Here is a 13,414-nt window from a genome sequence, read left to right as displayed (position 1 = left end):
CACGCGGCACGTCGGCTCACATGGTTGTGAGAATGAAAGATGCGTCAACCATAAAAACAATAACTGCCGTCCTTATTTTCTATAATCGGCTTACAAAGATGAATAAACAGCACTACGAAGAAGACAAACTAATGGGTTTTGATGTTGCTGCTTGTTGCAGTTCTTTCTGTTTCTAGCTTTATTATCTACTTCAAGACTAAATATTTCTTAAAACATTTCATGCAAAAATATTATTACAGTAGAAATCCGTTGTAGAGTCCATAAATGATCGTCAGACATTACAGATGAGCGAGTAGTGCCTTATGCGAGTACCTGCCCGCTCGTCTCTAAAGATTCGGGTGCCGGCGGGGGAGAGCGGTGAGTTGAGGGAGTGAGCCGGGCGGGGGGGTGGAGAGAGTGAGAGAGAGATCTCTCCCCTGTTCCTCCCGCTCTCCCTCGCAGCTCCCCACCTGCACCCGAATCTTTAGAGACGAGTGGGCAGGTACTCGCATAAGGCACTCCTCGCTCTAGTAGTTAGCCTTAGCGAGTACGCTTGCTCATCTCTATCAGACATATACGGGTTTTCGCTCCTTTCCTTTAGTTCCTTTTTTTTATACAGAACCTTTTTCTTATTCCATCTGCTAACGAAAAAATCCCCCAAAGCGTAATCCCATGAAAGTGATACAATGAAAGTGCCTCTCGCAGGCGGAAGAAGAACAACATAGGCTTTCGTTTTCAATTTTGCAAACGTGAATTTGACTTACCACATCTATTATTTGCAGAAGGGAAAGCTGGAGCTCCACAAGTAACGGCTGAGAATCATTCACTACCGGTCTTTCTAGGCGATTGTAGTTTTTTAGCAGCTCCCTGTAAAGTTTCCTTTGGTATTCACCTTGATGGGACCCTTTAACAAAAACAACACGTCTAGTAAAAATGTGAGTTATGTTATACTGTGTGTATAGAAAAGTGCTACTGATGGTTGTTGATTCCATTACCGATATCCTTAGTATGACCTTGTTTAAGCATTCCTCAGCAAAGGTATTAAGGGCCATATTGTGCGGAGCACCTTGGAAATTTGCATTGAAAGTGAAATAATTAATGTATGCATATTGTACAAGGATCGGGCAGTGAAATATCAATATTTGCAGATGATATAAAAAAAGGATGTAAAGTAATTAACACAAGAGGGGATGCAAGTCAGTTGCAAGAGGATCTGGATACGTTGGGGCAGAAAAGTGGCAAATGAGGTGTAACACTGATAAATGTGCGGTTCTGCACATGGGCAGAGGAAATACATGTCACCATTACACACTAAAGGGGAAACCACTGGGGAACACTGACATGGAGAAGGACTTGGGGGTTTTAGGTAATTGTAAGCTGAACTGGAGCAACCAGTGTCAGGCAGCTGCTGCCAAGGCCACTAGGATCATGGGGTGCATCAAAAGAAGTCTAGGGGCGCATGATGAGAACATTGTTCTTCCTCTTTACAAGTCACTGGTCAGTTTGAGCAGGTTCAAAGGCGGTCAACTAAAGTAATAAATGGAAAGGGCGGACTATAATAATCAGAGAGGTCATCAAAATTGGGGCTATTTAGTTTAGAAAAAAGACGGCTGAGGGGCGACCTAATAACTATGTATAATAAATCAGGGGGCAATACAGAGATCTCTCCCATCATTTATTTATACCCAGGACTGTGACTGTAACAAGGGGGCACCCTTTACATCTAAAACAGTGTTACTAAATTCCAGGCCTCCCCCACTTCCCCAGCGGGTCATATTTTCAGGTTTTCACTCATTATTGCACTGGTGGTGTAATTATTGTCAGTGCTCCAGACATTGCAACAGGAGTCCTCTTATTGGATATCCTCAAACCATGACCCATTGGGGCTGTGGGTTCTGGAGTTTGGGAAACACTAGTCTATACTGTGTGCAGGATAAAGAACGAAGCCAATGTATAGCTATGGAGTAAGAGTATGCATCCGCCATGAAATATAGTACTGAATGATAATGTGAGATATCAGTACATTTTCCACATACTGTTTGTATTTTTTTGCTCTTGTACAATAATGATCGCTGTCACTGCTGAGGGGCCACTGTCACTGCTGGGGAGCCACTGTCGCTGTTTGGGGGGCTGCTGTCGCTGCTGGGGGGCTGCTGTCGCTGCTGGGGGGCTGCTGTCACTACTCGAGGGGTGCTGTCACTGCTGGGGGATGCTGTAGGGGGCCACTGTCACTGCTGGGGGCTCATCATTACTAAGATAAGTGAAGGGGAGGCTGGTAGAGGCGAGGGCTTGTGCTATGGGTGTTTTAGGGTTACAAAATACAGTTATACATTACAATTATACTTTTTTTAAATTTAAACTATAAATATCGCAAATTTATGGATTTTTTCTCGAAGTGACACCCCACCCGAGTTATGCTCAGTTTTTTTGGTGAATTTTGGCACACTGAGCTCAAAAGGTTGCCCATCACTGGTTTAGGGCCTATTTGTGTAACATACAGTACAATACAAAGGTGAACTTTTATAAATTAGCTTATATATATATATATATATATAAAATCTTTTTTCAGTCTTACAAACTGTGTTACTATGTTAATTATTACATGTCACGTCGTTTCCATGACCTTAGGTGCCCCTTTCCTAACATGTCATATTTCATAAAAATACCCACCCTGTTTTTGAAGATTTTTGTCTTATTCTAGCTACTTCTCTCCTCGCATCACGCTTATTTTGTACTTCCTTGGTCTTGATGAATGCCGCCCTTTTCTGTTTCTAGTTTGTGAAAGGTATTGATAACTCATGCGGGCAGAAGTCCGGGAGACACTTATTACTACAACTAAAAGTGCGTTACAAATTCTAACCAAACTGAACAGACTTCGGCACGGAGCTGAGAAGTTACTAAGTATCATGACATTTGTTTCCGGTTGTCTCTCAAGCAGCTCTAACCTCAGTTGGATTTTTCAGTCTGCTACAATTGGACTAGGCATTACTCGGGCAAGCTGCCAACTCCAAGGGATCGATAGTGGAAGCCTTTTTCTGAGACCATAAAGTGAAAGCTATGAAGCAACTGTGAGACGGTGACCGGCAAGGTGCTGGAGGGCAGGTATATTTCGCCTAGGATGCTCTCCTATGCTGCTTTGGGGAGCGCTTGGGCAGATATGTGCCACCGAGCAGCCTGGGCTCGGTGGAGGAAGCCGGCAGTATAGTGTTAGTAGCATTAAGCCACTAACACGTTGTAGTGTGTAAGTGGCTCCAAGCCACATAATCCGGGCCGGCTTTTCCTGGAGTGACCAAAGTGAAGGGTGGGATGGTCACTCCCACGTACCAGGTGAGGCTGGTACCAGGCCTTATAAAGCCTGGGCCTACAGGGCCTAGAGGGAGAGCTGAGACCTTTGCAGGTCTGAGAGTCCTGGCTGGCGGTGTGCAGGAGCCATTTGTTACCAGTGTGTAGACAGGGACGCTCCATGTTTAGTAAGTGCTCAGACGAGCAGGATTTACGTTATGTTTGCCTGATGTTAAGGCCTGTATTTTGCTTTGTTTGCTTGGAAATAAACCCAGGCAAAGCCTGGACTAAAGACTTTATCGCAAGTGTCACTGTCTCTGACTGCTTATGCCCAGGTTGCTACTGATCCTAAACGCTAATCCCTCACACAACTAATATGATTAGAATTAGAACCCATGTTTTCACGTACTCCCCCCCCCCCCCCCCCCAGGTTACTTTCTACTTAATAACTATCCCTGATTTATATAACAATATATATATGTAGCAATGTAATACAATTACAGCCTCCTATAGGAAAAGGTAGTGGAGGTTAACATGTAGTCCAATAAGACAAGGACTGTACATTAGAGATGAGCGAGCATACTCGCTAAGGGCAATTACTTGAGCCAACATTGCCCTTAGCGAGTACCTGCCCGCTCGGGAGCAAAGATCCGGGACCCCCCACTCCCTCTCGCAACTCACCGCTCCCCCGCGCCGGCAGCCGAATCTTTTCTTCCGAGCGGGCAGGTACTCGCTAAGGACAATCCTCGATCGAGTAAATTGCCCTTAGCGAGTATGCTCGCTCATCTCTATTGTACAGACATGTAAAATTCTTAATTAGACTTTTTGTTTCTTTTATGTCAGGTTTTGAGGCTAAATGACTGACTATGAATACAGTATGTAAAGAGGAAATAAGAACCATACAAGTCAGAACTGGAGAATGTGAATATCATGTATCAGGCGGCCATATATACGCACAAGGAATATAACTAGTTACTGTATGTGTCTCCAACAAGTACCAAGTGTTTGACTTTAGAATTCCTTGGTGTATAGCTCATCATTTTGTAAAGGCGAAAGAAATCCCAACTCTCTAGACTAATGCAATCATGTCGGAAATTTCGGAGCTAATCTTGGAAGAAAGAAGCTTCCTGATCGCTTTAATTAAGTAAATGAGTTGCTTGCAAGCATATGCTATTATATCATGAACGAGGGCAAAAACAGGTGTCTGAGATCTCCGCTTTCTTTTCATTTTACTATTTTTATTGTCATTTATAATGTCGATCCCATAGTCACTGCTGAGACAGAACGCAGAGATATCAGAAGAGCCCGCTACCACATTTTAAAGGGAATGTCTTGTATTTAACTTTAGTTTCACTTGTTAAAGTGTAACTGCACTTTTTCAAAACTTTTCAAAACTTTTGACATGTCAGAAAGTCATGTTAAGAATTTTGATCTGCGGGGACCCTCACTGATTGCCCAAATGAAGGGCTACAGTGCTTATCCAAATGCTGTGCCCTTTTGGCTGTATTCACTGCCAGTCGGCTCTTCTTCAGATGCATGGACTTCTATTGACATCTTCTATAGATATCTCTACGTTGGTCTTCAGCTGCCGAAAGCATAAGATTCTTGCGTTCAAGTGTTTTTTACTCTGTGTTGTGGCAGAGCCACCATGATGGATCCATGGGAGAGACCATTATTTAATTATGGCTGCTTTCACACCTGCGTTAGGGTCAGTTCGGGTATCCTTCTCATTGCTACGGTTTAGGAAGAGAGAAACAAATGGATCCGTTTTCTTCCCCATGGGGTTTAAAAAAATGGAAAGCAAACGGAAGGCTTCCATCTGCTTCCATTCCGTTACGTTTTTGTTTTTTTCTATGAAAAAATACGCAGTCTGCAGCATTACTTTTCTGTCCAAAAAAATGGAAACCTCTATGGAAGCAGATGGAAGACTTTCCTTTTTTTTTTTTTTTTAAACCCCATTGAAATCAATAAGGGAAAAAAACAGATCCACTTTTTTCAGTTGAATTTGTTTCTCTCCACCAAAAATGGAACAGAGAGACAGAAACCCCGAACTGACCCTAACGCAGCCGTATAGCAGAACAATTGTTTATATTGTTACTTGCTTTTTTTTTTTAACTTTACATAAACTAATAAATAGTTATTATTTTCCTGCAGAAACTGGAAACAATTGTAGATCTGAGAGGCATAATAAGAATCTCAGAAGTCTAGCCATGTCATTGCACTGACCCTGTTTTGGCTTACTGAAGACTTGCAAGTAGGGAGATGTAGATTTACCTTTCAGATAAGCAATTATCAAGAATGCACAGCTAGACCAGCATTAAAAATGAAATATACGAACTGGATGCCTTCCAGTGAGCGAAAGTTCACATTGAAATTTCATAGAAAATTTACGATAGAGCTGGAACCATGAGGAATGAAAGCAGTAGAGCATCCCAAGGCCGGTAGACAGTTACCTGAAGTGACCCATGTCTGCTTATCGGATCTGACTTCCTATAGATATTCATTATTTCAGTGTATCAGTCTATGTTAACCCTTTCCAATCCACTGTCTGACATCTGAAAACGTTATGATTTGTAGCTGTACAGCTCCGATGTTGGAAGACTTCCGTCGGGGTTCTCTTACTGTATATTGTGTCGGAGCCTATCCAACGTGTCACCTCATGCAGTACTGGCTTTAGCCAGCAGATAGCGCTGTTGTATAACGGCAGAAAAAGAGTAAGCCCCCCTCGGAAAGCCAGGATACAATTTGGATTGGAAAGGGTTAAATGTATCAGCCTGGAGTTCACAGTGGATTGCCTAGATTGGATACAACTGTAGCAAACTTTAAGTATTAGATCTGCAAGGACCTTCGGTATCCACATGTAAACACGAAGGCCATTCTTCACTGAGAGCAAGCAGAGTTTTTAAAAATGCTAAGCGTGTAAGGGGCAAATGCTATAGTGATTGATCTTTATTGTGGGAGCCGTGGGGTTTATTAGAACTGTGAAAATGACTGATGGTTATTATGATGATCATGCTTGCATGTAACCGTGCAGATAGGTTGTTGTAATAGTCTCTGTCTTGGCCCCCGTGGACATTATATCAATGGTCTCAATCTCATTCATAGTAGCCATTTTAAAGGTTTGCATCAAATGGTACCATGTTGGGCAGGGCATGTTAGTTTGATGGATTAAAGATAGGGTATGTCTTGCCCTGTAGCCTGGTGCCTGTGTTTGGCATAAAAGGCATAATATGGTACGAAATGATGTTGTGTTGTCTATGGTTGTGGAGTGAGCAGCAAGTATGAGAGTTTGGTGCAAGGTCGCGTGTGGCCTGAGTCATGAGCCCCAAGTGAAGCCTTGGAAGTCTGCTGTGGAAGAGGTTGGGTGCAGCTTGAGTGAGCTGTAAAAGGTCCTGGAGCCACCTAGTCGGTGCTGAGAATGACCAGTCCAGACTGTCGTAGATGTGGGAGCTACGGATGTAGACCTTCTGTATTGTTGGGAAAGTGGAAGTCCACCATTATAAGGGCGCATTCAGACAACTGTATATCGACTGGGTTTTCACGCCCAGCCGATATACGGCGTCCCTCTCTGCAGGGGGAGGAGGCTGGAAGAGCCGGGAGCAGTGCACTGAGCTCCCGCCTGCTCTCCACCCCCTCTCCGCCCCTTGCCACTATTTGCAATGAGAGGGGGCGGAATGGTGGTGGAGCTACATCTGGAAGCTTCGTCCCACCCCCACCCCGCCCCCTCCCATTTCAAATAGTGGCGAGGGGCGAAGAGGGGGTGGAGATGGGGCGGGAGCTCAGTGCACTGCTCCCGGCTCTTCCAGCTTCCTCCCCCTGCAGAGAGGGACGCCGTATATATCAGATAGGCGTGAAAACCCAGCCGATATACGGTCGTCTGAATCCACCCTGAGACTGTGAAAGCTTACAACTGAATTGTTAAGAGTGTCCACAGATTGTTAATATATAATGGGCTGACAAGCCAAGATGGTGTTGCCAAATCTCAGATTTGGCATTGGCAAGTATTGAAACTGTGTTGCAACATTCTGAAACTGTGTAAATTAAAGAGACTGTACTGCTAATTCAGCTGCCAAGTAAAGATTGTCTTCTTTACTAAAACGTGCGCTCTGTCTCGTAGTCCACCTACACAAGTGATTGAAACACAGAGGAGATTTATCAGGACTGGCGTGTCATATGGCAATCTTAACTCCTGGTGTATCACATGCCAGTCTTATCCCCTGGCACATCTTTTTTAATAGTACCACTTAATGTATCACATAATGTATTAATAGTAGAGATGAGCGAGCGTACTCGGAAAAGCACTACTCGCTTGAGTAATTTGCTTTATCCGAGTATCGCTGTGCTCGTCCCTGAAGATTCGGGTGCCGCTGCGGCTGACAGGTGAGTCGCAGCGGGGAGCAGGGGAGAGCGGGCGGGAGAGAGGGAAAGAAAGATCTCCCCTCCGTTCCTCCCCGCTCTCCCCTGCAGCTCCCCGCTCCGTGCCGGCACCCGAATCTTCAGGGACGAGCACAGCGATACTCGGATAAAGCAAATTACTCGAGCGAGTAGTGCTTTTCCGAGTACGCTCGCTCATCTTTAATTAATAGACTTAAATATTTCTAAAGTGGGGTGGGTGTGGGTGGTGGTCGTTTGGGGGGAGTCATTGTAAATGGAGTAAAAATTGTATTAACTTCATTTTATTGGTCAGTATGATAAAAGCAATGGCAATTTTATGGAGTTTTTGTTTTCGCCCATTTTTTCCTCACCCTGTGAAGATTTCTCAAATCTCCCCCACATAACTTGTACTGTAAATGCTGCAGAATTTCCACAGCGAATCCGACACATGTGCCATATTTACAAGGCATCTGGCAAGTCTGCATGTTCTTTATGGCTTTCCGGGTGGGGTCTAATTGATCCTAAACTTGTGACCAACTTATAAATTGGTTGCAACATTTGCTAAAAAACTAGCAAGGTGTCAGTCAGTGTAGAGTGAGTCAAACCAGTCAGGCGTGCTACAGTAGGTTTTTACTACCCCTGTTTCCCCAAAAATAAGACAGTGTCTTATATTAATTTTTGTTCAAAAAGGTTTAACTTTTTTACTAGCTGCCTGGACACTATTTAAATTGACTTTTTTTTTACTTAAGTGTTAGTGGGGCTTCATTTTGGAGTAGGGCTTATATTTCAAGCATCCTCAAAAAGCCTGAAAAATCATTTTGAATCCTCAAAATTTCTAGAAAATCATGCTATGTCTTATTTTCAGGGTATGTCTTATTTTCAGGGAAACGGGGTAGGTAGGTGTAAACCCAACTGACCCCATTATAGTTGGTGGGATCCATTCAACGCTGTTCAGTTCATCATGAGACAGATCCGTTTGGCCAGGGGATTCCCCTTTCCTGTTTTCCGAACAGAGCAGAAAAACAGAGCCCCCAACACAGATGTCACAGCAGCCTTAGTCCGGCATCACATACACAAATGTGGAGATTTTATGTTCATTTTTTTTTTAATTGATAAAATAAAATGCATTATATTTTTTTTAAATATTGCTTTGTTTCTGATTTCATATAGATTTCAGATTATTTTATATCATTTAAATATCTTTTATAACCCAGGAGTTAGTTCATAAAAACTTTGACTAAACAAACACAACCAGTTTGTAGGATTGAGACAAAAAAGTAACCAATTAGATGATCGCTTAAAATGACCAATCAGAACACTGGCAGCGAATAGTTCTGTGGCGGGAATTTAGTGGAGCAGACTAAATACTGCAAGGGAGACGCTCCTAGGAGCAGACTCATCAAACTGTCTTATTGTAGTTGCCCATAGCAACCAATCACAGCACAGGTTTCATTTTACCACAGAGCAACACAAAAAGACAGTTTCATACAGGCTCCCCCTTAGTTGGAGTCAGCCATTAACCCTTTGCAATCCAATTTTAGATTCAGTGTTTCCTAGGGGGCTTTCTCTTTCTGCCATTATACAATGGCGCCATCTGCTGGCTAGAGCCAGTACTGCGGTATGGGATATACTGGAGAGGCCCCCGACAGCAGAGCGGCCAGTAATATACAGTAAGAATACCCTGCCGGACGTCTTTTGACATTTGGGCTGTACAGCCTTCAATCAGAATGTCTTCAGACGTCAGACAGTGGATTGGAAAAGGTTAACACTGACCAGCTTGTGATACGCTGTGTATGGGTTACTTTTGAGCAAAATGAAATTGAAGTTTCTTTAGAGTTCCTTGACACGGGCACTGCGATTTTCGGCTGCTTGAATAGCGGACGAAAATCTCATGAACGAGAGGCAGTCGCGTCCAAATCGCAGAAGGCATCTCCTATTTTCTCACCCATTCAGATGGTCGGGCTGCAGTGTATATAAGCTACAGCCCAGGATACCATCAGCTGAAGGGAGAGAGATCAGCTCTGCTAAACTCCCTCCCCTCCCTCCCCAGCCTATGGAAGCTGCCAGCAAGGCGAGGGGGAGGAACCTTAGCAATGCAAGCCACTGCTAAACTCCCTCCCCGTTCCCTTTTCTAATGGTTTTCATAGGCTCCCATAGGAGTCTATGGGCACAGCCAGTGTATTCCAGCAAAAGATAGGTCAAGACCTATCTTTTCCATCCAGACTTGAAAGCAGCTGTCCGGAATGCGTATGCGCTATCTTTTCTGGCTGGCCGATTTTATGCACCCTGAAATCACCCATCTGAACAAACGCCTTGACATCCAATGCTTCAGATGGTTGCGATTTTTCAGCTAGCGATCTATTATGGCAAATTTGTCACGCGAAATCTGCCTTAGGATGAAAAAAGGTGCCACATTGTTGCCTATTAGAACCATCCAGAGACATAAAACTATGGGAAGTGTCACTGATCAGCCACAGTCTGGATTCCTGAGGTGCTCATCAACAAGAGATGAGAAGGTTATGAAGAGCCTTGCTGAAAAACCAGAAGATGACACTGCCCGAACTGCTCCATGTGTGGAGAGAATCTTGTGGATTGATGTGCTCCACGGTTACAGTACGATCGAAGATTGCTCAAAGTTGAACCGAGTGGGTGTAAAGCCAAAAAGAAACCATTGCTGTAAAAGTTCAAAAGAAACAAAGGTTGGCCTGGGCTGAAGAACTCAGTCACTGATCTCCCCTACAATGGGAAAAGTACTTTATAGTGATGAGTCAACCTTCACAATAGGGGCAAATTCTGAATCTGTCGATGGCAGGAGATAATCTGGAGAAGAGCTCAAGGCAGAATGCACAGTCCCTACAATTAAGCACCCTACGCCAGAAGGGGATTGGTCATGTATGGCTGCAAATGGCTTTGGGAGAAGGGATGATGACCGGCTCAAAATACTGTGAAGTATTAACCCTTTCCAATACAATTTGTATCCTGGTTTTCCTAGGGGGGCTTACTCTTTTTCTGCCGTTACACAACAGCGCTATCTGCTGGCTAAAGCCAGTACTGCATGAGGTTACACGTTGGATAGGCTCCGACAGCAGAAAGACTGGCAATATACAGTAAGAGAACCCCGACGGACGTCTTCCAACATCGGAGCTGTACAGCCTTAAATCATAATGTCTGACAGTGGATTGGAAAGGGTTAAAGAAACAAATCTGCTTAAGGGCCTAATATTTATTTCTCTATGGCGACTTCATCTTTCTTACTCTAATGCTCCCCGCTATCAGTCAAATCTCATAAGAGTAGTTGTTCCGGAGGAATATTATCCAGCAAATGGATTGGACAGCCCAGTCACCAGATTTAAATTCTATTGAGAACCTATAGCAAAAAGTGACCACCAAACTATCCAAAAGACATCCTTCTAACAAAAGTTAACTTAACGCATCATCAACTCCTCGCATCATGTGGTTCTATTGGAACTGCTTAAAAAAAAACCTCATGCCTGAGCGATGAAGACTGGTGATCTGGAACAAAGGATGGCCAATCCGATACTACCACGTTTCCCCGAAAATAAGACAGTGTCTTATATTATATTTTGTTCAAAAAGGTTTAACTTTTTTACATGTATAGCTGTCTGGACACTATTTAAATTGACTTTTTTAACTGACTGTTAGCAGGGCTTAATTTTGGAGTAGGGCTTATATTTTAAGCATCCTCAAAAAGCCTGAAAAATCATTTTGCATGCTCAAAAATTCTGGAAAATCATGCTGTCTTATTTTCAGGGTATGTCTTATTTTCAGGGAAACAGGGTAATAATAATAATGAATTTCTCATGTTTTTATATTGTGCTTTGTAGTTTATTTCTACTGCCAATGGGCAATTAACACGCCCTGATATTTTTCTTTATAGTATTGTTCAGTTCTATGCGAAATTATATTTTTTGCCAACTTTTTATTTTCCTTAGAATTTAAAACAAATTGGTACATGCAGTAATTTTGCTGTCAAATTTAGATTTTCCTAACTTAAATTTGGTTTAAATGCAATAAAATCTTCAAAATCTAGTGTGATGCAGGACTTCTAAACAACACTGTACATCATCCATCCATCCATCTATCCATCCATTCATCTATCCATCCATCCATCCATCTATCCATCCATCCATCTATCCATCCATTCATCTATCCATCCATTCATCCATCCATCCATTTCATAGTCAGTCCTATCAGTTGGATGTAACAGCTCATTACCTTAAAAGTACTGTTACTAATATTTAACCATCCACCAAAACAAGGTACAACACACAGGAGGAGAGAATGCAGATAGTTCATTCAACTCCAATAATGCAAAATGATTAGCATTTATGTTTTTACTAAAATAATGAAAATCAGGTTATTTTAAAGCTCTTTCTTGTAATTCTTCACATTGATCTTGATACATTCTTACTAAGTCTAATATAAAATAATTGATTTGGTCTATCTTCATGGAAATCCTTTAAAACTTTTATAAAGTTCATTATAAAATAGATAGAGCCAAGCTGAGTTTGTCATTGCCCTTGGTTTCTATAGGATGCATGGGTAGATGTAGCAGAGTTGGATTTGTCATTGCTTCTGGTTTCCATAGGACCGCAGGTAAACCTTTCAGACAGTGAGTTTTCACATTGTACTACAGCTATACAAGAATTTACTCTGTACAGAAGGAGATTTCCCATAGGAAGGATGTAAGCATAATCAGAAAGGCCACTTACCTCGAAGGAAGGTGAGAAACAAAAAAATCCATAGATAGAAAGCATAAGCCAGGAACCTCAGACACTTTTCTGATAGCATGGTACTAATAGACAAGGTCCAGAGAGCTGATGGCGATTCAAATCTCAAACAGGTTTCACCACAAATCCGAAATGGACTCTTTTAGCTGTTGTCCAAATAAAACATCTTCATTGAAAAAGCAGTAGCAGCAATGATACATTGTATCCCACAGGTGACATAAACTTCCAGATGTTGCTACATCCTGAGCAAGGCAGAATTCAGTGCAGGGGTAGTGCTAGAATCTGCACATCTAATAGCTGCTGCACAAACATGGGAGAGAATGAAGGCAGGAGAACAAATATTGCTCAGTGGATAGAGAGGGATTGTGATATTCTGCACTGTGCATACAGCACATGCATGTGGGAGACTAGGGGGAGTGAGGGATGCTCCGAGCTCCACCACCTACAGGATCAGCTCTCCACTCGCACATCAGATGGGTCAGCAGTGCACTCTATTAGCACCACTTAGGTCAGTCTTGCTACTCTACATCACCAGTTTGATTTCCAGTAAAGTCCAGATTATCACATGTATATAAGACATATTTATAGAACGATTCCAAATGCAAACAGCAATAAAGGAGTTTTCTGAGTTGCAGTTAGGGGGACACAAAAGGGGTTGAAAAAAAAAACCCGGAATACTTAATTCTCGCTACTTGCTGTTGCCTCCCACTCCGGTCCTTTATTTACATCGGCTGCGGCGATGACATGAGGAGACTGCTACAGCCAATGGGAGGCTGTCAGGGATGTCCTCAGTGACATCCCGTAAACCTGCCTTGGGGACTTTACATTAGAAGCCCGGGTTTATTGGACACCACTAGGCCTGCTGGTTGGTTGATGTCACCTATCAAATGCCGGAATACGGAAACACCAATCCAGAGCCGTGATGGGGATATTACATTTATATAGTTTTGGCCAGGGGGAGATTAAAGCTATATAAAAGTAACAACTCGGAAAACCCCTTTAACCCTTTGCAATCCAATTTTGGATTCA

The 13,414-nt window shown here is 42.9% G+C and overlaps 1 protein-coding gene across 1 annotated transcript in view; it reads right to left on the bottom strand.

Annotated features, from left to right (window-relative positions):
- Nucleotides 1-12,728, bottom strand: part of LOC136573667 (neuronal acetylcholine receptor subunit alpha-7-like) — a 132,611-nt gene extending 119,883 nt beyond the window's left edge. Inside the window, exons 1-2 of the mRNA XM_066574928.1 lie at nucleotides 12,368-12,728; nucleotides 744-883 (exon numbers count right to left, since the gene is read on the bottom strand). Of these exons, the coding sequence (XP_066431025.1) occupies nucleotides 744-883; nucleotides 12,368-12,446 (219 nt within the window). The 5' untranslated portion in view covers nucleotides 12,447-12,728. The remainder of the gene's footprint in view (nucleotides 1-743; nucleotides 884-12,367) is intronic.
- Nucleotides 12,729-13,414: the final 686 nt, after the last annotated feature.

Source organism: Eleutherodactylus coqui, chromosome 7 (assembly GCF_035609145.1).
Source record: "Eleutherodactylus coqui strain aEleCoq1 chromosome 7, aEleCoq1.hap1, whole genome shotgun sequence".
Classification (NCBI taxonomy): Eukaryota; Metazoa; Chordata; class Amphibia; order Anura; family Eleutherodactylidae; genus Eleutherodactylus; species Eleutherodactylus coqui.
This window is presented reverse-complemented; position numbering and strand designations above follow the sequence as displayed.